General features: G+C 53.6%; 1 protein-coding gene across 1 annotated transcript in view; it reads left to right on the top strand.

Moving 5' to 3' along the window:
* The window catches only part of INPP5D (inositol polyphosphate-5-phosphatase D), an 80094-nt gene that overhangs the window by 1347 nt on the left and 55573 nt on the right, over positions 1 to 23174 (top strand). The window contains exon 2 of the mRNA XM_016204613.2: positions 8982 to 9045. Within this exon, the coding sequence (XP_016060099.1) occupies positions 8982 to 9045 (64 nt within the window). The remainder of the gene's footprint in view (positions 1 to 8981; positions 9046 to 23174) is intronic.

Raw genomic sequence — 23174 nt, 5'->3', positions numbered from 1 at the left:
ATAGGTTCCAGGTGACAGCAAGAGGCCAGAGTGTTTACAAGGGACAGCTGGGAGTACTTAGAAAGTAACCCAGGCTCACAGCTGGCCCAGCGCCTGAGCTCTCACTGTGGCAGCAGCCGCCCCACCTCCCAAAGCCAACTTCCTTTGCCCCCCCCACTCACACGCCGGGGAAGGGACTCAGGCCCAGACTGCAGACACAGCCCCTGTGGGGACCCGCCAACCGGGCCTTGGAACCGGAAAGGAGATTCTGATGGGACTTCACTGGGCCTATGTGGATTTGTCCCCTGCCCTGCAGGACTGTGGCCAGGGCTGATTCCTTAGGGTCCGCGTATGTGAGCCTCCTGCGGAGAAAGGGCTCCAGCTCCCTAGTCTGCATAGCAGCCTCTGATGGGCCCTGCGCTTGTGTTCAGGCTGCAGATGTGGAGCGAGGGTCTCTCACTCCAGACTGGGCATGTCATGCCAGCCAGGCTGGGACCAGAAGCCTTGGGAACCTTTGCAGGTGAGCAGATGGAGCTTGGAGAGCTTGAGGCCTTTGTCTGCACTGCCCTGCTGGCCGGTGGCAAACTGGGACCCAGGTTTCCCATATTCATTCTTCCACCTCCCCTCGCATCCCCTCACCCGCACCGCCTGCGCTGAGTTACTCTCAGACCTGTGGCAGGTGTTGGGGTCTGCACCTTAGGGAGGGGCCCATGGTACCCTGCCCACAGAAGTCTACCACCCTCTTAGCCCAGGCTTGGACTTCTCAGCCTTCATCCCCAAGGCCCCAGATGCCAGTCTGGAGCCCTCCTTCCAGGCCCAGGGCTCCCCTGTCTCTTCTGTGGGGGAAGCTACGCTTCCTGCCAGGTCAGGAGCCGCTGTCGGCTGGATACCATGGACCACCAAACTTCCCCCAAACCGGGAGACCTCATTTTGCCTCTATCCTTAATTTTGACAATTAAAGAGATTGAAAAACTAACTAAATAAAAGACACCTCCCAACAGCTCGTTTCATGAGAGAAGGCCTCCTTGAACACCAAAGAGGCAGAAAGAACATACTCTTTAAAATAAAAATGGAAAAGCCAGTCCTTTAAATCAAATAGATTTAACTTCCTGAGAAACAATCCGCCGCCCTCAGTTTTCTCTGTTCCCTGTGCGCTGGTGAAAACCTGGCCCGCGCTGTCCTGGGCCCCCGGCCTGGTGCTGGGAACCCTGACGAGGGAGGAGCAGCTGGGCTTTCCTCAGGTTCAGAGGTGGCAGAAGTGATGGCTTCACCCCTCTGCTGTCTCTGGAAGTCAGCGAGGGTGCAGGGCCCTGTGAGGTGCAGGTGTGAGGTCAGGGCCCCCTAATAACCCTGCTCTGAAAGCGCGCCGGGCTGCTGAGGGAAGCCACAGAGATGCTCTAGAAATGTCCACGTGGAAAAGACCTTACAGCCAGGTGCCCACACCTCGTCCTGCCTGGGCCCCGGGGCGGGCCAGAGCTGCTTCTGGTGCCCTCTGGTGTGCTGGCAGGGGGTCCAGCTGCTGGTTCAGGTGCTGTGTTCCAGCTCCAGGAACTGAGTGTAGCTTCCTCAGAGGCGGCCTTCGTGAGACAAGAGGACAGGATTTGACTATTTAAATGGAACTGGGTGGGGGGTCAGGGGGACACCAAAGAAAAGTCTGTAGTTCAGTGCTGCTCATGTGACCTGAGGGTCACATTCACCCCAGGCCTAGCAAACCTGCACTTCCTCTGGGGAGGTCAGCTTTGCCACCGGCCATTGGGCAGGAAAGCCCCAATCTCTCCTTAGCAACTCAGAAAGTTCTGCTTTGGGGGGGCCCTGGAGGCCTATCTCGGGGTGTAGAAGAGCTGGAGGGGGAAGACCTCAGGCAGCTGACCACATGGTTTGGGTCCAACTCTGCTGTCTGTGGCAGGGGGTTGAGAACGAGGGGGACATTGGGCTCTCCCGGGTCAGGTCTATGTCAGCCTTCCCTGGCATCACTCAAAACTGCCAGCAGAGCTGGCCCTGCTCCAGGGAGTCTACAGGGCACTTGGGGGCTGCCCAGCCTGTCCTGGATGGAGGATGCTAAGAGGCCATCAAGGTCGTGCCCTCCTCTCCCACCAGGACTGATCTTCCACACAGGGCCCAGGGCCCCTGTAGGTTGTATTGTGCGGCAGAGAAGAGACATGCCTTTGGGAACGGGGGGATCCATCAACGCCAGGGACACGGGAAGGCCAGGGACAGCCTCCCCTTGCCTGGGCTGCACAGGCAGAATGAGAGCAATGGCCTGGCATTGCTGGGGCCACAACCTGCCCTCCCTGTGGGAACATCCTGGGCCCCAGAGAGCTTACTGGGACGGGCTTCATCAGCCACCATCCCATGTGGAGCTGCCCAGTTGGGTGGAGTTCCCACCAAACCACACAGAGAGTTGGCTCCCCTGGGGGAAGGGCATGTACGTGCTGCCCTCGGCTCAGAAGCCAAAGCCTGGTCCAGCAGCTGGGGCAGGGAAACGGTCTGTTCCCCTCAGCACATAGCTTGCCCAGGAACAGGCGGTCTCCTTCCTGGGGACAGGGTGCCAGGCAGCCTGGGCTTGGTGGCCTTATGAGCAGAGCCAGAAAGATGAAGAAGCACCAGAAGGACACTTAGTCACTAAGGTGCCCTCAGAGAAGGCATTGCACCTGTTTTGGGAAGACAGTGTGACAGTCCCCTTGAGGGGGAGCAGGCCCCAAGTCTGGCTCTGCTAACAAAAGGTGGCTGCTAACCCGTTCCGCCTAAAATAACAGCAGAAGGCTCATGAAGAGCGTATGCGCTCCAAGCCCTGCTCTGGGCTCCTTTCGCGTATCCCCTCACTCTGTCCGCAGTGGCTTTTGGACCAAGTGCTGTTATTGTTCCCATTTTACAGAAGCGGAAACTGATGCCCAGGGAGGTTCGGTGATGAGCCATGCTTACAGGACTAATAGATGACAGGGCCAGGACTTGAACTCATGCTGTTCTTGGGAGGGGGAAAGAGGGAAGAGACAGCAAGCCTGGGTATGAGTGAGGTTGGGGGAGGCCTGGAGGGGAGACCCCGGGTGAAAGAACCACAGAGAGAGACCTGGAGGGCGGCAGGGTCCAGGAGAGGTGCGAAGCCGTTTCCTGTGGTGCGATAGAATCCTCTTTCCTCCGGCCCCTTTCAAAGATTCAGTAAAGCTGACACTGCTCATTAATTACTTTTGTGCAAACGCAAAGAAAAATACTGTTTTTTGTATCTGGTATTGACAGAAAGCAGAGGAAATGCTGGCACAGACGGTGGCCAGTAGCAGAGCCAGAGGGCCACGGGCTCCTGAAGTCTGGTTTGCCTAAGAGTCTGTCCAGGGACAACTCCCCTGAGTTTCCTTTCTGTGCGCAAGCCCAGGAGGGAGCGGAGGCTGCGGAGGCCTGCGGACTCCTGGGCCAGTCTCCTGGGGCTCGAACCCAGGCTTGGTGATGAGATGTGCTCCTCCCAGCCGGGCCTGCCTCCCCGCCCTGCCGACGGAGGCCTGCTCTCTCCCTGATTCATGCCACGCGGCACGGTCCCTATGAGGAAGCCCTCTGTGGTTGCCTAGATCTGGTGTGAGGTCTAGACTTTGTGAGATGCCAGCCTCCCTGTGCCCTCCCGGCATCCTCACTGGTGAAATACCTACTCATCCGGTTATTATTATTATTTTTTACTAAAGTATAAGTCACATCCCATAAAATCACCCTTTGCACAGTGTGCGATTCCGTGGTGTGCAGTCATTCATAAGGTTGTGACCCACCACCACAACCTAATTCCAGGACATTTTCTTCATGTCATCCCCCAGAGAAACCCTGTACCCATCAGCAGTCACTCCCTCCTCCCAGCCCCTGGAAACCACCAGTCTAGTTTCTGTCTCTAGCCATTTGCCTCTTCTGGGTAGTTCATGGAAATAGAGTCATACATTATGCGGCCTTTTGTGTCTGGCTTTCTTTCACTTAGCATAATGCTTTCAAGGTTCATCACGTGGCGCCACGAGGCCTTCCTTTCTGTGGCTAAATAATGGCCCTTTGTGTGGATGGACCACATTTAGTTTTCCTGTTCATCAGCTGAGGGACATCGGGTTGTTTCTACTTTGTGGCTACTGTGACTGAAGCTGCAACGAACATTCACGAACATGTTTTTGTGTGGACGTTTGATTTCTCTTGTCTTTGGCGGAACTGCTGGGTCATATGGGAATTCTACGTTTCCCATAATTCTAAGCAGCGAGTCACGTCAGCTTCCTGGAGGCCCGAGGGGCCTCTGGGAGACACCGAGCTGTCTATGGGACCTGCTCAGAGGCAGTGCACAAAGACATGAGGCAGAGAGGGGACTCGAGTGACCCATGGGTGGCCAGTGGCTGCTGGGGCTGGGGTTGAGCCTGGAAGCCTCAGGGAGAAAGGGGTCCGGGGCGCGGATGCCAGGACTAACTACCGGATGAAACCACATAGAGCGAAGATTAAGCCGAGCCGAGGCGGAGGCCACCCTCAGAGGGACGGGTTCCGACCCAGGAGGGAGGTGCTGAGGACTGAAGTCCTGGGCTCCCAGGAAGCCAGGAGTGTGGCACCTGGGAGGCGGGATTGGAGCTGGTGGCCGCAGGCCCGGCCCGGGGGAGGTGGCGAGAACAGGCCTCGGGGACCAGGCCCTTCCTCCCCTGTCCATTAGTTAGAAAAGCATTGTATTCCCCAGTACCGGGGCCCAGACGGTTTGGGTTCAATTACTTATTACCAATAACACCTCTTGTGGGGTTGAATGCTGACTCTGGGGCCCCAGGTGTCACCCTCCTAACCAGTCTTCCTTCTCTCACGCTGCTCGGTCTTCACAGTGGATTTTTCCAGTTTCGAAGACACGATGGTCTCTTAAATCTCACCGAGCTCGCAAATCAGGTTTCTCCTCCAGATTGTCTGTCTGTCTTTCTTTTTGCAGTGATTCTATGCAACGTAGAGGTAACACCTTTGAGTCCTTAAAAAAAATGGTGCCCCTTGCTTCTACTATTTGCTGGGCCTCTTGCACTGGAGTGAAACTTCCGGAGCCGCTGAGGGTTGATCTGGGAATGTCCCTTCCAGGGGAAGCATCTGCCTGCCTCTTCTCCTCCTGCTTGCAGGGTGGGGGCACCTGCTGTCACCAGGCTGTCACGTGGGAAATGTGCGCTAAGCCCCGCTTCCTTGGAGAACGGAGCGATCTCATTTAGTAGCAGGACTACACACCTCTGACCCATCGCCATCCCAACCTGGGTGTCCAACGGGAGTCCTCCCAACACGGTTACCCTGAGATGGGACCCAGGCGCTGGGAGGATTAGCAGCTGAGGACCAGCATCAGCACCCTCAATTGTTCCTAAATCACCCCAGGGAGCTAGGCAAGGGCTGGACAGGACCATGGCCCCCAGGCAGCAATGGGAATGTCGTCTGGATTATGTCCTAGAGCAGTGGTTGTAAAAGACAATTTAGTTGTGGGGTCTTCACTCTAAACATTTTCCATGTAAGGCTGTGTATGTATACATATGGATTCACTGTGTATCTGTATCTGTACATGCACATGTATGTATACGTATCTGTGTGTGTTCTCTGTGTACAGCTATGTACGTGTGCGTGCGTCTAGGACCAGACTGAAGGGCAGCTGCTGGTGGGAGAGGCTGGGGAGTGCCCGCCTCCACCTCCCTGCACAGCCCCCAGCACCCCCAGGTATGCAGTTTGGAGTGATTGCTCCCTGGTGGGTTGCGTGCAGCCGGTTCCCTTAGAAGATCTCTCCGGATTCAGCCCCAGGCACAGGCGCCTCTGCCCCAGGCACAGGAGGGGCTGAGCCGCGTCTGTCAAGGGCGAAGTGTCCTCTCTCCCTATTGTGCTTGCCTTTGGATTCTGATCTCTCTGAGTCATGCGGAGCAGCTCCTTTGTTTCAGTGTTTCTAGAACGTCTTTGAAAGAGTCATAAAAGGCCTTCCTGTTCTGCGTGACTGTCTCAGTCCCTCCCCTGTGACCCTGTGTTCTGTCTTTCTGTCCCCAAGCTGATGTTTTGGCCCTGCTCAACCTCCTCCACAAATCAGCTGCCCTCAGCCAAACGAGGGACCCGAGGGACCCGTCGTGCCCTGCCCTCATTTGCATAGTGACAGGAAGAAGCGTCACTAGGACTAGCGGTGCAAGATGAGAGCACAGCAGGGTTCGAGCTCTTTGGCATTTGTCTGGCAGGCTCTGCCTCGGAGTGGGCCTCGGGGAGCTGGGCTGGGTGCAGGGCTGGGCCTCTGTTTCCTGGGACCACTCCAGGGGGTGAGGTGGCAGTGGACTGGAGAGTCACCTTGTCATCTGCTAGAAGCCAAATGTGATGTCATTTGAGCTCTGAATACAGGACGGGGAACAGAAAGATGGGAATTAAACAGATGAGAGGGAGAGGAAAGAAGAAACTTTTCTAACGAGAAATGAAGAGACGCGTGGGAGTGAAATGACCCTCAACACTCTCCCAAATTTCCTTTAGGCGTCCATCGAGTCAAAGCCGTTAGAGACTGTACAATTGCCCACAAAAGACTGTAAAACTTCTACACAGCTTAACAAACAACCCCCCAAAGAAGTTAATAAACACTGTTAAAAATACATAATTCCAAACGATACTGTAGTATGTATTCGTCTTACAGATAAAAAAAGCAGAAGATACGAAAAGAGTGAGCCCAAAGCATAAGAAGGAATTCACAGAACAAGAGACAGAAATAGCGAAACATGCGAGACCTTGTTCAACCTTTTTCATAAAGCCAGCTCTCGTTTTTCGCTCACCTCAGATTTGCAAAGATTGAAAGGTCTGATAGCAGCCCGTTGGCAGGGTGTGGGGAAATAGACACTTTCATATCCGGTTAGCAGAGCAAAAAGTGACACCACCTCATGGGGAGGGGATTGCTAGTCTCCATCCGAATAGAGCCCTGTCCTTCCGCCCAGCTGTTCTCGTTCTAGTGACTGGTCCACCATCACCAGTAACCTCAACAGGGGAGTGTCTCACGTTGTCAGAAAGGGGTGGGGGTGGCTTTTCTAAATGCTTTTCATACATTAATTCACTTCGTCTACACAACAGCAGGGTAGATGTAATGTTATTGGTGACCCCAGTTTACTGAAGGGGAAATTAAACTCTGAACTCACCAGTTGTAGGCAAGGTGTAGGAACACAGATGTTCATGGCGGCATTATTTATAATAGTAAAAAGCTAAAAAATAACCACCTGTCCATCATCATAGTCTAGACAAGTAAATGACTATACAACCACAAGGCGGAACATAACTTGGGAAGACCTCTAAGATACATACATATACATCTATCTATCTATCTATCTATCTATCTATCTATCTATCATCATCTATCTATATATATATATATTTTTTGGTGAAAAGAGTACATTTCTGGCCCTGGCTGGTGTGGCTCAATTGGTTGAAGTGTTGTCCCATGCACCAAAATGTTGCAGGTTCAATTCTCAGTCAGGGCACATAACTGGGTTGCCAGTTCGATTCCTGGTCTGGGTGCATATGGAAGGCGGCTGACTGATGTTTCTCTCTCTCTCTCTCTCTCTCTCCCCCTCCCTTCCCCTCTCTAAAATTAGTAAAACATATCTTTGGGTGAGTATTTAAAAAAAAAAAAAAAGCACGTTTCTGAACAACAAATAGAGCATGATATCATTTGCACATCAAAGGCATGCATCTATCAGTTTCTGTGCATGTTTAGAAGCTCTGGAATGATTTACAAAAAGGAGCAGTAAATTTAAGAAGCTGGGCTCACAGGAGAAAGGGAAGGAGACATTTGTTCTTTATATCTTCCCATAGGGTCTTAAAATTTTAAAACTAGTGTATAATTTTTAACCTGCGACCCTTCGGTGTGCAGGCTGACACTCTAACCACCGAGCGACACCAGCCAGGGCACTAGTGTATAATTTTTAAAATCTAGTTAGACAGTAACACATATAAATGCTTCGTGAAGTGCCAGGTACACAAACAAGGCGAAATACGTGAAATTTTTGGATGAGGTATTTGTTGTCTTGATCACAGAAACAAAACGAGTGCCTGTAAGTGGAGTGTGGCCCCTGCCTAGGGGTCCAGCAGGGGTGGGCAGTTCAAGGATCATGAGGATCTCAAGTGGAGGAAATGGGGGGGCGATTATGGTGGGTAGGAAGGGTGAGAACAGAGCAGCAGTTTCAACTCAGAGTATAAAACCCAAACAGCATTCCCTGGAACTCCTATCCTCTGGGCCCAGCTGGACTCCCCACCACTGTGTTCCTCTCCCAAGGTGCTCAGACCTGGCAACGTCCCTTCCTCGCAAAGGTTTCAGGAAAGTAAAAAGTAGCTCCTCCACTTCCTCCTCACATCGGGGGACCCCAAACAAAAGGAAGGTGGAGCCTGTAGAAAGAAGCCAGGGCCCCTGGCTCTTCCTCATTCAAAACAACCCCAAGATTCACTCACCAGCCCTTGGGGGAAAGCCAGGTCTCTGATGGGATGGTGGCCGAACTTTGGGAGAATGATCCTGTGGGGCAAACTGTCCAGGGAGGGGGCCACAGGGCATAAGGGGAGCCCAGCAGGAGGGAGGCCTCCACCCACAGCTGAGCCAGCCTCTCCTTGGCCAGTGTAGCCCCTCTCTGTGGCTGTGCCCCGCACCCATTCAGCATGTCCCCACCTTGTCCAGCCCCACTGGAGACTTATTTCTGATTGAAACACCCACCTGCCTCTGTTCTTTGGCCAATATGACGGCTCCAAGGTTGAGGAGCTCTCCCCGCTGGCGGACGGCTTTAGCTCAGACCACAGGGCCGAGCACCTACATGAATCATGCCCCAGGGGCCGCCTGCCTCTGCCCGAAGCTCCTGGCTGAGGGGCCGGGGAGGGGCTCGCGTGCCTCGGGCCAGGATCACTGATGTCAGGGCTGTCGCCCCTCAGGACAGCCAGCTCCAGAGCTCGGGGACTTCGCTCTCAGACGCCCCGAGCCACGTCAGTGACCCTTGTCATGTCAGGTACCAGGAAAACGTCCCTGTGTGGGCTCTAATCCCGCCTCTGCTCCATTTCAGGTATCGGAATTGCGTTTACACGTACAGGATTCTGCCCAACGAAGATGATAAGTTCACCGTTCAGGTGAGTCCTTGATAAACCGAGACGTCTGAGCTGACTGGAGCCCTAGTTGGCAGCAAAAGTGTGAAAAAGAGGAAGAACTGGGGAGCAGGTGGCCCGAGCAGCCGAGACAGTAAGGCCTGGCTGAGCCTGTCTTTCTCCCAGAAGCCCATGGGTGGGGGTGGCTTAGCAGGGAAATGGTGACCCTGCAAAATGACCCTGCTCTGGGCCGGGATGGAGCGGATGTAACAGACATCATCCGTATTCACGGGCGTGAAGGGGAAGCGGCGGTAGACACGGACCCAGAGGCGAAGGAAAGCGAGCCGCTTGGCTCCTCGGTCGTTTCCTTGCGTGGCTGAAAGGAGTGAGAGCCCACGGACCAGGGAGGAGAGGAGGGGGAGCGTGCAGGAGAACAGGCTGTCCCCTCCCAGGGGCTAGAACACTGCGCAGGAGATGCACACGGCTCAGGACCTGAAACAGCACTTTCCATTCGTAGAGATCTTGTGCCGTGAGAGGCTGATGGAGGCTCATGGCACCGATCGCACCGTGTAAAGTCCGAATGTGTAAAACTTACTGTGAGATGTTAGCGAAAAACCAGCTCGCACCAGTCCAGGTCGGAAGGACCCCCCTACGCGTAGTTTGTGTGAAAAACACCAGGGCTTTGTGTGACCACAGTGCATCACAGCGGAATGATGTGGTGGCCAGGGGAGCTATTTTTATCTGGCTGCATGAAGAGAGCAGGGGGTGGCCAGAACGGAGGAGGTGACACGCTCAGTGTCCTCCGTGGGGGCAGAAGAGTCACTCGCTGTTGTCTGGACGGAGGGGGAGGGCTCCCGTGTGGTGACCGGAGCAGCTAGGATAGACAAGGGTTGGGACACAGTGTCATGGAGGAGCAGTGACAGGGTCTGTGGGGTTTAGCTAAAAAGAGAGTGGAAGTGGAAGGGACACAATCCCTGGTTCCAGGATGGGAAGAGAACAGTGCATTTTGTGCAGGACTAGGAGGCAGTAGTAAAAGCAGAGCTAGACTCAAGGGCAGGGCAGCAGGCAGGTCCCTGGGGCACAAGTTGCTGGTCATGTGTCAAGAGGCAGAAGCTGTGTTGAGCAGAATGCCTTTGGGGAGGCTAGTTCTGGGGATCAAAGGAGTCACTTGAATCAATGAGCAACTTGGGACAGACGGTGAGACCTTGAGATCATGCTTGGGCCACCCAGGTGGTCATGAAGCTGCCTTCTTGGGAGTCAGGGGTTTATTTGCTGCACGGCTTCCATGGGAGATGCAAGTTCGGGCTCAAGCAGAATTGCGCCACCCAATCAAGGTCAGGCTGAGTGTTGCTTCTGGGTTCTTCATCCCTCCCGTCTGTGCCTCTGTGCTAGTATCTAAAGAGTAACCGCTTCAGCCCTAGCTGGTCTGGCTCAGTGGCTAGAACATTGGCCTGGGGACTGAAGGATCCCAGGTTCAGTTCCAGCCACGGGCACGTACTTTGGTTGCAGGCACAATCCCCAGACCCAGTCAGGGCTCGTGCAGGAGGCAACTAATTGATGTGCGTCTCTCTCACATCAATGTTTTTCTCTCTTTCTCTCCCTCCCTTCCACTCTTTCCGAAAAGCAATGGAAAAAATATCGTCAGATGAAGATTTTAAAAAACCCATCTTTTTTAAAAAAAGCGTATCCATTTCAATGTTTTTGCTAGTCTGGGACGCTCACATGTCTCAGCCTGCTCACCAGGAACAAATGTTGGCACACCTGGTACACGACCATCCTTTCAAGTACTTGGTGGCTGTTCGTCATTAAAACAGCTGTCTCTCAGGTGGGCTTCACCTGTCAGGCCGCCGAGGGGAGGGCTGCGTGGGGCAGGCAGTGGGTCTTAACCGCCTCCACGATCTTTTCCAAGCCTAGGTCTGCATGACCTTTCTTGGCTGGGTGGCATCTTTGATAGGCGCTTTGCTGAAAGGAGTCTAATCGCTCGTAAGTTAAAAGTTGGTCGATGTGTTTGATCTTTCCCCCTTGTGGTTTGTTCTGTTCCTTCAAAGGGAAGAAGACTTTAAGTATGAGTAGGCCTTAGGCTGGGAAAGACATGACTTTGTGGCTTCTTGTATAGAACTTGCACCCAGGGCTTGTAAATGTTAGACTGTGTGTGGCGTCTGTTCCCTTTCACGTCCACACATCAAGGGTTCCCGTGATTGCTGCCAGTCCCGCAGCAGCTTCAGAATCAGGGGCCCTCACTAGGTTTTGGGGGTGACAAAGAACAGAGACTCACGTTGACTGATTCATGTGAGCGGCGGGGCAGCCTTTGCGGAGATGCCCAGGGCAAGGAGGGAGAAGGCCTGGGACCTGGGCCCACAACTCAGCCCTTCTGCGTGGGTCTGCTCTGCTCCCACGAACAGGCTCGCTCATTCCCAGTCTCAAGAGGGAATCTGGTTGGTTCAGTCACCAACCGTTTTTTCTGCATGGGCCACTCAGGGGCCACAGGTCTGTGCGCAAATCGGCTGTTTTGGAGCAGGCGCCCGCCCACCACTCGGAGATGGGGGTAGACTTGTGGGGACAGAGCGTGGCTACCTGAGACCCGCACTCGGCCAGGGTGATAGGCAGGCGGGTCTCCCAGGAGAGCTGTGGCCCTGCCGGACATGTCTGCTGCTGACCCCAGTGCTGGGCCTGTGACCTCCTTGGCGCCCAACACCAAGTTACCCGAGGACAGGGAGCTGTGGGGCCTAGGCAGCCCGAGGAAGTGCCCATCCTTAAGATACGCCTTCCTGTAGAAATACAGCTCCTTCCTGAAATGATGGGGGTAGGTGTCTCCTGGAAGGGAATCGGGCAGGCGCACAGTCAGGTGAAGTCCCAGGCCTGAGGGAGCTTCAACAGGATCACCGCGCGTTTTAACTCGAGTTCCTCTTTTCATGTTGAGGCAAAACCTCATGCTCTTTTCTGAGCTCAGCCACAGTTTCTAAATAACTCATTCCTTAGACCTGAATCTGCATAGGGCCACCAAGTAAAATGAGACTCCCAAAATAATCTGGCCCGAAACGCCGCCGGGGGAGGCACCAGAGGCTTCCGCCGCTTTCTTATGTTAATTACCGTAGCTCTTCTCACGGGTCTGCCTCCTTCTGAGAAAACCGGAGCCTCTGAGTCCTCTGGGTCTCTGTCTTCGTTCCTTGAAGGGCAACCTGGAGAAGTGAGGCCAAGCACTGTCCCCTTTCAGTCAGAAAGAGGAGGTTCCTGACACTGGGTGACTTTAGTCTCACGCCGCAGGCTTACGAAAAATCGGCGATGGGCGGGAAAGAGGCAAACTAACGTCGCCGGAACCCTCGTTTTCGGTACGGACGGAGCTGAGGCCTGCAGAAGGTGGCGCCCACGCCAGCCAGTGTCCAGACCTGGCTGGGTGTGGGGTCCCCTGGGGAAGGTCGGGCTCGGCCCCAGGGGGACAGGGAGGCAGGCGATGTCGCTTCTCAAGGAGAGAAACCTATTTCCCTTCCCACGGTGGAGAGAAGATCGGATCGCAAGTGGCACTTGGCCCTTGCGTGAATGAGCCAGGGACCTGGAACCAAGGCAGACCCCTCTGTTCCCAGGGGTTCGATTCCAGATTTTGCCAGCCATGTGGCCTTGGGTGGGGACATAACTCCGCTGGGAAGTGCAAGTCACACACACACACTCTCTCTCTCTCTCTCTCTCTCTCTCTCTCTCTCTCTCGTGTCTCCCCCGAGCACGTGTGAAATACCCAGCCTGGGGGGGTCAGCATGGGGAGCGGTTGTCACTGCCAGGACTGTCTCTATTTGCTGTGAGAGGGAGCAGACATCCGACAAACCATCTCGCTGCTAACCAACCTAAGCCAGGTCCGCCTCGTGCTCAGGTGAGGGAGGGAAGGGAAGTGGAGGGAAATGAGAAAGACAGAGAGGGAGAGAGACACTGGGGAGAGGCGAGAGGGGAAGGACGGCAAGAGAGAGTGGAGTGGGGGCAGTTCTGACAGAAGGGGCAGAAATAGGTGTGGGGCAGAGAGATGGCGGGGAAGGGGGAGCGGGAGGGAGGAAGGAGACAGGCAGTTTTCTAGAAGATTGTAGGCAGCGCCTGGGGTGGCAGATTTTGTGGCCATCGGGCTCCCTCAGCTGCGCCTTGCGCTGTGCATTTCCCTGTCTCAGTGACAGCAGCCAGCGGGACCCTCAGACCCGGAGAACCTTCTGCACGGGAGCCTGAGCCCCCGGTCCTCAGGGGGGACAGTGCTCCGAGGGCTGGGGGAGGCTGGGGGAGGGCCTGAGCTTCCCGCCCCAGGAGTGGGTTTTCTGTAAAACCCGAGCTCCTCTCCCGGCTGGAAGGGAAGTGGGCTGTCTGGGAGCACAGAGTCCAGAACCAGCCGCCAGGCTCCCGCTGACCTTTAAAACCACTTCCTCCCGGGAGCCCGAGGACACGTTTGAGGCAGCACAGCGTCCCCGTGGGCAGCTTGAGCGTGAGTGAGGGGAGGCCACGGGGCTCGCAAAGTGGCCTTCAGGCTTGTCACATAACTGGCTGCCCCAAACCCAAGGCCACAGTCAAAGGCAATGGGGCCCTTTGAGAAATGAGGCCCCGGAGTAACCAAGGCTCCGTTCCTACAACCTTCCACCCGGCTCTTTCTCATCCTGATATCTTTCCTACCGAGAAGAAAGAAGCAGAAACTAAACGCCAGCCCCAGTCCCCAGCCCCATCGGCGTTGCTGTGAACTGCCTGCCGTTGCTCACGGCCTGGATCGGATCGTATCCAGGGTACTGACCGAGTCGGGACCAGAGCCCGCGGCCTGCGAGGCGGTGCAGGTGGCGAGGGGGTTTGCGACTGTCCGCCTCCCGTGTCCCCTCCCCACTTGGAAGAAACGCCGGGGCTCGAGCCTTCGGCAGAGACTCATGACTCAGTTCCTGGTCCCGGCCCGGTGACAGCTTGCTCGGGGCAGTGTGGCTTTCGCAGGGAGACAATAAAGCAACTTTCTGAGAGCTGTTCCGTCACAGGGGTCCTGGCGGGCAAACGGTTGAGCCATTGTTATTAAGCTCAGGAAGAGGGTGGCAGCTGTTATTTTTCTGAGTGGTCACCGAGTGAAGTAAAGATTCCGTCTGAGCCGCCGGGTGAAGGATGTGGCTCTAACGCACACTTCCTGACATTGCGTAAGAGGGGACAGAAAAGACGCAGGCGACAGACGCCGTGCAGGGCCCGGGCCGCCCTGCAGGACTCCGCCGCGCGAGAGGACGGCGGGCCTGGCGGGGGGTCCGCAGTGGCCAGGCAGTCCCTGCCACCTCTAGAAGCCTGCGTTTTATTTTAATTTTATTCTATTATTTTATTCTGTGACTTTCTGTGGATCAGGGACAGGTCTGTTTTCCAAGCTTCTGGATATCTCAAAACACCTCCCGGTTGCCTTCCCACTCACAAAGGAATTTGATGGAGATAAAATTCTTGGGAACCGAGTTGTCCCTCAAAATTCCATACAGGTGTTCCGCTGCCTTGAGGAATTTGGTAACACGAGTGGCCCAAAATGCAAGCCCAGCGCCGGGCTGGGACCGGGTTCCCTGCAGGGACTCCGTTTTTCCCCTTCCCTGCTCCGAAGCTGGTGGGAGGTCTTTTCCACCCCTGCCATTTCCCTTCCGTTGTTAGTTCCTGGAACGTGCTGAGCCTGTTTGCTTTGCAGACTTGGGACTTGCTTGGGCTCAGAAGACTTTCCTTCTGTCTGGTCTTTGAGTATGTTTCTATTCCAGCCCTTCTAGTTTCCATTTGTCATCCCACCTCCAAATAACTGTCTTTACTCCCCCCCCCCCACCCCCGGGCATCTTTTCCCTGCTCCTCGTGCTCCGAGCCGTCGCCCCGGGACCTGGGCCCATTTCCTCTTTGTTGCCCATATCAGGTCTCACCCGGCCCCCCGCACCAGCTGTGGGTGGTGGGTTTAGGTACGGGACTAGGATGCAGGTGTAACCAGTGAGATGTGAAGGAAAAATTCTTCTGGTAAAGGTTTATTTGTCTTAGATGAAACAGTCCCTTTTCTGCCTCTGGGAGCTGTCATAGGATGTGATAGCCGGGGCTGCTGCAGCCATCTCGCAACCACGAGAGCAGGTAGCTGGAGAGTGAGGCTAACAAGCAGAGGGCAGAGCAGAAAGAAGAAATGAACCTGGGCCCTCAATGAAGCCACTGAATTAACTGAACAGAATTCACCAGCCTGCTCGCTACCCTGCCTCCAGACTTCCTGTTTGTGAGGCAATGAATTCCTTTTTTGTTCAAGTAGCTGATTAGGATTTTCTCTTACCTGCAGCTAAAAGTATCCTAACATGCGAAGGTGTGGACTATCCCACAGGAATTTCAAAGTAGAAAATGAAAAATTTAAATTGAATACCAAGTGTCACTGCACCGAAAGCACACAAGTCATGGTCTGACACTCACAGTTCCTGACCCTCTCCTCTCCAAGGCTGTGGCCTACACCACCCTGTGGGGACCCCCCTCCCCTCCCAGGCATTCCCTGTGATGTGTCTCCATGCCAAACGTCCTGGGGGGGTCGATACTACTTTCTCCAACTGTAACCAGAAAAAGCTCAAAAATAATCAATATGTTAGCTATTACTTGTTTATTGCAGACAGGTTTAGCATCTCTTGTCAAGGTCACCTTCAAGATCAGGTTCTGGGTCTAGCCTTCAGATAGGCAAGAGGCTGCTTAACATTACCCAACAGCAGAGAATCTTTCCTCTAAGAAAACACCTCACCCAAGAGGCCTTCCCTGATTACTCCATGAAACTATCCACCCCCACCTGTCGCTCCCTGAGCCCTCGCCCTCCTCTGTCTCCTTCATGGCACTTGTAACCACCCGACTTTATATACTTAGTACTCGATGTATTTGTTGTCTGCCCTAGAACTGTTCCTGGCATATGGTGGGCACTCAATAAATATTTACTGAATGAATTAATTCTGCTGTCCCCTTAAGAATATAGAAAGAGCTGTATGTTTCATTTAAAATTATGACTTGTTTTCCCTTGTTGCAGTTACCACAGTGTCCACTGTATCTGTCGACTTGTCACCCTTGTTTTTCGAGCCTTTGGCCTATTTCCTCTGCATCCTGGGCTCGGTGCTCCAGTCCACAGTCTCGGGTTTGCTGTCACTCCCTCCAATGCGGGTTTTGATGTCGACACTGAGATGTTCATTTCGGTGGAAGCCTGCTTGGGGGGGGGCATCGCCTTCTTTAACTGGTCCTGCCATCTGTTGTCTTCTTTGAGGGATTTTAGGCCTGAGTCATAAAGGCCTTGCCTTTTCCCATCCACGCGAGGATGTCAGCTGCTTCCCAGCACGTTTTACTAGTTCCTGCAGCAGTTTTCAGAGAAGGCCTCCCCCGGTCTTATCTCCCGGCCTCCGCTTCCTCCTCTGAAATGTTCGGGTAACGGCAATGCTTCTCACATAGGGAGGTTTCCGGGACCGAAGCCGGGGTTTATGTGACACACACAGCACAGTGCCTGGCACGTGACTCAACGAACCATTGTTTAACAATCGATGGATGGGCTGCTCATTGAGCCATGTCACCCCATCTTTGAAGGACTGGAGAAGACAGAGGCTGGGATCAGGGCAGGGGCTGGTGCCTGGGGTCCCAGTAGGCAGCAGAGGGGTCAGGGGGAGAGTCCCATAGCTCCCAGTGCGGCCACCTCCTCAGTCTGGGTCATTGCTCTCACTTACTGAGCCCTTCCCGGGGCCAGATACCTGCTGTCCACGCTCCCCTTGACTCCTCTGAAGGAGGTTTTCTCATTCTCACTTAGATACAAGGAAACTCAGGCTCCGATGGGATAACACTTTTGCTTGGTTCATACAACTCGTCACTGACCAACTACAGAAGCCATTTGACCTGCCCTGTCATGGCTGAAGGGTCAGACCACCCTCCCCCTCCTCGGCTTGGCCCTTGGCCATCGAGGAGCCCCGGCTAGAAGGTGAAAGCCCGGTTGGGTGGGATGCTCCTGTCGCTTTTGGCTGCTGGCCTGTGCTTCCCCAGCCGCAGGAGCTGGGCCCAGCTGTGGAGCCAGCTGCGCTGTATGGCATCAGCCTTCTTCAATGAGGCTCAAGATGGCCCTGCTCTTAAGCCAAGTCCCGTCGGAGTTATAGTGTTATCTCCACGCCATACTCCTTGAGGGTCTGCGTGACTTAGCTCAGGGGCTCCCCACAGCCACCAGTTCATCTGCTCTTTCATTCAGAAACTCTTAGTTGGGCACCAGTGATACAATCATCAACCTCATAGACACAGTCCCTGCCTTCAAGGGACATTCAGCTGGGAAACCGAAGACAAGCAATTATCAAGATTATCCCCTGAGCCCCAGATCTATACAGCTTGAAGGGGAGGTGATCAGTTAGTCATTTTCACAGAGAGATTCACCATGAGAGAGTAGGGAGTTCCCTGGATGGCTGTTCGCTGGGACACTGATGGCCCATCAGGGTGTCTGCCTGTCTCTCTGCCGTAATTATCCTCCCGTGTGACTCGGGAGTAAAGGCTCTGAAATCCTGAAATGTGCTTTCTAAAATCCAATGTCTCTGGCAAATCTATACTCTTAAGACTCTAAGAAGAGGCGTACTGGGACAAAGACAGGACATGAGGACACAGTCTCAGGCTCTAAAGGGGGAAACCAGACATTCAAACAAGTATTGAAGGTTACTCAGAGATCTGCAAGAAAGGCCACTGGCTGCTTGGGAAGCCAGACAATAGAATGGCTCTCTTCCTGGGAAGGCCTCGAGGAGACAGTTAGCCCGTGAACATGAAGCTCCTCCCTGCCCTGGGATCTTTGCACTTCCTCTGACCTCTGACTAGGACTCTGAGCCTCAGATCACCCTGTGGCCGCCTGCCCGAGGTTATCCCCAGGTCTCCCCACGTAAAGTCACACCAGGCTCGATTCTCTTTCACCACCATTCGCCGACTTACTTTTCTTCATAGCCCCTAACACTGTCTGCAGCGGTGTTTCTGATCGTCACTGGAGCAAATTGCCACACGTGTGGTGGTTTAAAAACAACACAAGTGTATTATCTTATAGTTCTGGGGGGTCCAAAGTCCAAAATGGGTCTTACTGGGCCAAAGCAGGTGTTGGCAGGACTGAGCCTTTCTGGAGGCTCAAGGGAAAATTCGTTCTCTTGCCTTTCCCAGTGTCTAGGGGCCACCCGCACTCTTTGGCTTGTGACCCCGTTTCTCCACCTTCAGAGCCAACAGCGGCGGTCCAGGCTTTCTCCCCGGGCCACCTCTCTGGGTCTGACTCTCCCGCTTCCCTCTCTCCCTCATGAGGGCCCTCAGGATTAGAGTGGGCCTACCTAAATAATTCAGGACGCCCTCCCTAGCTCAAGGTCAGCATGTTAGCACCCTTAATTCCCTCTGCATCTTGGTTCCCCCACTCCCATTACGTCCTGATAGGTTCCAGGGCCCAGGACATGGGTGTCTTTGAGGGGGTCATTCCTCCGCCCACCACAGTGACTATCTTTGCAATTTATCAACTCATTCATTTGTCATCTGTCTCCACCATGAGCATGTAAGACCCAGGGAGCTAAGACCTTGTCTGGCTTTTTGTTTTGTTTATTTTGTCTTTTTAATACTCACCTGAGGATATATTTTATTGATTTTAGAGAGGGGAAAGGAGGGAAGGGGGGGGGAAGAGAAACACTGATGTGAGAGAGAAACATCAATCGATTGCCTCCCACATGCGCCCAACCAGGGATCAAACCCACAACCTTTTGGTGTACGGGACGGTGCTCCATCCAACTGAGTCACCTGGCCGGGGCAAGACCTTGTCTGTTTTGCTCACCACTGTCTCTGCAGCTCCTACAAGAGCACCTGGCACACAGTAGGCACTCAACAAATATTGGCTACCTGGTCGAACGAAGGGTAAATTTGTAATATGAGCGAGGGAGGAAGGGCCTCCATTTCTTTACCTCTAAAAGGAGGGAGGGGGGCTGGAGACCTGCAAATGCCTTCATGCTCTAAGATGCTCTGATTCCTTCTGTGACAATGACATCAACAAAGGCTTAGGAGAGGGGACAGCCCAGGGCGGCTGTTCCACAGTCTGCTCTGCGGGGTGGGGCGCGGTGGCTGCAGCAGGCGCGGGGTGCGGGGTGACGGGAGGACAGCAGGGGAGCGTGGGGGGAGCAGCAGCGTTCAGCGGGGCCGCCCCGGGCTCCGTCTCCCGCAAGGAGCTCCCGCAGGCTGACTCCCGGCTGCGGGCTCAGAGCTTGTCTGCCACCTGTCACTTCTGTCTGTGCCAGAGCACCTCAAGGGCGTCACGGGGAGAAAAGAGGCGAGCCGGAGAGCATCTCCGGGATGTGCGATTAAGCGTACAAATATCCCGCGAGGCTCCTGCGGCGGGAGGTGGAGAGGGCTCCTGCCCCAGGGGGCTTCCCAAGGATGCTGGCACGGGCCTGGAGCACCGGCGAGCCCGTGCGGTGATGGGCAGTGCCCGCGTCCCCGGGCCGTCGGCGTGTGGCTCCAGCCTGGGAGGAAATGCGTGTCAACCACGCAGCACCTTCGATAGTGGCCTCTGCTTGGGGTGAGAGAAAAGGGGAAATGGAAACAGTGAAGAAGACGAGCTTCCTTCCTCGCCTGTGTCAGAGGGAAATGGCTCTTTTAAAGGCAAACGTTGAGTACTGGGGGGGGGGAGAGGAAGACAGGCTCCCAACAGCATCCCTGCCCCCGCCTCCCACCCCCTCTTCAGCCTTCAGACGGATTGAGCCAGACCTTGGGGAGCCCCAGGCCCAAGACTGTCTCTGACCCCAGGTGCCCAGGGACACCACTCCCTGCCCCCCCATGTCCCCATCCCCACCCTGGACCCAACTTTCTGCACCCCTCAGCCCCACTATTCTTTGCACCTAAACGAGTGTGCTCCTGCTGGCCCGGGTGAACACATTTCCACCCCGTGGTGAAAATGGCTACACAGGAAGGAGCCGAAAGATCAAACAGCAAGTCCCGAGAGAAATGGGGAAGTCGCCCGCTTCCGATCCGATCGAGGGCTGCCGGCTCCGGCTCTTTACACAGCTGGCCCGGGCCGCAGAGCTGCCCTCCGGGCTCACTTTTCTTTTCTTTTTATATGAAGAAGGGTTGCTGCAGATCAGCATGTGTTACGTCTGCTTTTTCTCTTAGGAAGGTAGCCAGTGAGGGTGCAGAAGTTCAAATCGAAAATACAGAACAGAACTAAAGCCCCCGGCTGCTGAAACACGTCTTGCTTCTCCGGACCCTGTCAATGCAAATACGTTTCTCTAAAGTCAAACTTTAAAACCCGTTATGTTTTTGGCATCTTGAAAATAGTCAGAAAGACTTTAGGTTAAGCACTTTCGTGCTTGCTGAGGCAATCTTTAAATGTTGACAGCCCTGCCCAGCTGGCGTGGCTCAGCGGCTGAGCATCGGCCTAGGATTGAGGAGATCGAGGTTGGATTCCTGGTGGGGGCACAGGTCCGGGTCGTGGGCTCGATCCCCCGTCGGGGGCGTGCAGGAGGCAGCCGATCAATGACTCATCATTGATGTTTCTATCTCTCTTCCTCTCCCTTCCTCTCTCCCTAAATTCAATAAAAACACATTTAATAAAATTTAAAAAATGAAAATTACTGGGTGAAGGTGGTGAAAAGATACAAACTTCCAGTTATAAAATAAATTGTCCCAGGGATATAAGGCACAGCGTGGTGACTGCAGTTAATAATACTGTATTGTGTATTTGAAAGTTGTGGAGAGAGTAGCCCTTAAAAGTTCTCATCACAAGAAAGAATAATTTTAACTGTGTGGTGATGGATGTCAACTAGACTTACTATGCTGATTATTTCACTATATATACAAATATCGAATTGTTATGCTATACACCTGAAGCTAATATAATGTTGTTTGTCAATTATAACTCAATTTTTTTAAATGTAAAAAATAGTTACTTGGAACATTGCCTACAAACAGGTAGTAGTAATAATATTAATAATATTAATCCTAGCATCAGAGCTCCTGCCACTGTCAGTGCCACGGTGGCTTCAGGTCAGACCTCCTGGCAGAGCCGGGGACATGCTCTAGAGCTGGGCAGTGCATTCAAACAAAACAGAAGCCCAGAGAGCAGAAAGTGAAAGCGTGCCCTCGCCATCCCCACCCCTCTCTCCTCCACGAGGGAACCACTGCCAGCAGGGTGACATTTCCATTTTCGTGCATTTACATAGAGATATGAGCCTGCACAAATCTATGTGTGGTTTGTTTGTTTTTTAAATAAATGGGACAAGCTGTACATATGGCCCCGCAATTTTCTTTCCTCCCATGGCTGCCTGCCTTTCAGATCCCCCCCCCACCCCGTGCCCGTTCATACCTCTGTGCTTTTGGGGGGTGGGGAAGGGAGGCTATTTTATTTTATTCTTTAATGAGGTGCAATGGACACATAACATCGTGTTAGTTTTTGGCACACAGCATAATGATCTGATATATGCATTATTGCAAAAGGCTCACCACAGTAAGTGCAGTTAACATCCCTCACCACACAGGGTTACGCTTTTTTTTTCTTGCGATGAGAACTTTAAAGATCTGCTCTTTGTGCAGTTTCCAAATATACAACACAGTATTGCTACCTGCAGTGTTTTTTTTTAAAGATTTTTTTTTTTTAATATATCTTTGTTGATTTCAGAGCGAGGAAAGGAGAAGGAGAGAGAGACAGAGAAACATCAATGATGAGAGAGTCCTTGATCAAGCCCACAACCCAGGCCTGTGCCCTGACCGGGAATCGAACCCCGATCGCCTGGATCCTGGGTCGACGCTCAGTCGCCGAGCCACGCCCGGCCGGGCAACTACCTGCAGTTTTCACTGTCATGTTTTAACTTTGTGCTTGGCTGTCATGCGGTGCAGTTCACCGTCTCCCACGGGTGGACATTTAGACAGTTTCCTCTTTTTTCTCTGGTTATTACTACAATGAGCAAGGCTTGTGTGTGACTCTGTTTTCAAGATGAGACATTACCAGGTTGCAGGAATGCGCAGTTCTGCTGTAGGTGCGGCCGTGTGGCCCTGCCAGGAGCCTCTTCGCCCTGCCAGGAGCCATCACCCGTCTGATGTCACTTGTCGTCCATCAGGTCCCCACATCGTCTCATTGCCGGACATTGTCAGTGTCTGTGATTTTCGCCGAACAGTGGGTGAGATACGCAGCCTCGATGCTTTATTTGGCATTTTCCTCATTAGAAACAAGGATGAGCGTATTTTCACATGTGACGGGCCCTTTAGATCTCTTTACCTGTGAACCGCCTATTTATGGTCTTTGCCGGTTCTTTCCCTTTTAAAAAAATCTGATTTAAAAAAGCTCTTCGTATGTTTTCACTTGTGCCGTAAATAACTTCTCCCAGCCTGTCACTCCTAAAAAAATATTTGCTTACGTTTCATTTGTCACGCGGAAGTTTACAACTTTTCTATAGTCAAATATATTCATTTATGGGCTCTGGGATTCGTGAGCCACTCATCTCAACAATATTTATCCAGGGCAAGTGTCCTTTTTCCTAGCACTTTGGTAATACACTTTTATGCCTAGCTCCTTACTTATTTTTACATTTGATCTAAACTAGGGAACACAACACCATCCTGCACGTGGACGGCCACACCATATGTGAGACAGTCTCCCCTTTTCTGTCGGTTCATGGATTCAAAATGCCACCGTACCCCGCGCTAAGCTGCCCCGCGCCCAGTCGGGTTCCGGGCCCCTCCGCCCGCCGCTGGGGACCCTCCCTCGCCCCAGCTCCGCAGGTCTCACTGCGGCCTCTCTGTGTGAGCTCCCATCCGGTGGACCGGCTGCCTGGGGATTATTCCCCTTATTCCTCGGTGGTTTCCACGCATTTCCTTTCCCAGGTGAATTTTAGAACCAGCTTGCAGGGCTCCCTAGAAATTGCAGTTGGGATTTTTATGTAGCTGCGTTGAGTTTACGGATTAATCAGAAGATGACTCACATCTTAGGGCCCCGAGCCCTTCCCCTGGCGGACGTGGCATCTCTCTCCATTTATTCAGATGGCCCTTTGTATCTCGGTTGTGTTTTCTCCATGGGGTTCCTGCATCTTCCCGTCACCGGGTGGGAAGAACTCTAGCGACCTTGGCAAACAGAAAACCCGATGCTGTCGGATTGGGCTTTGTCTGATGGGGCTTCGTTGGTGTCCGGGAGGCCATGGTTTTCGGAGGGCGCTCGCACCCGCCTCTCCCAGTTTTCATCATTCTTTGAACGCATTCTT

The sequence above is a fragment of the Miniopterus natalensis genome, chromosome 8, assembly GCF_054644295.1.
Source record: "Miniopterus natalensis isolate mMinNat1 chromosome 8, mMinNat1.hap1, whole genome shotgun sequence".
In the NCBI taxonomy this organism is placed as follows: domain Eukaryota; kingdom Metazoa; phylum Chordata; class Mammalia; order Chiroptera; family Miniopteridae; genus Miniopterus; species Miniopterus natalensis.
Note: the sequence above shows the minus strand (reverse complement) of the source record. Positions and strands in the feature narration are given on the sequence as shown.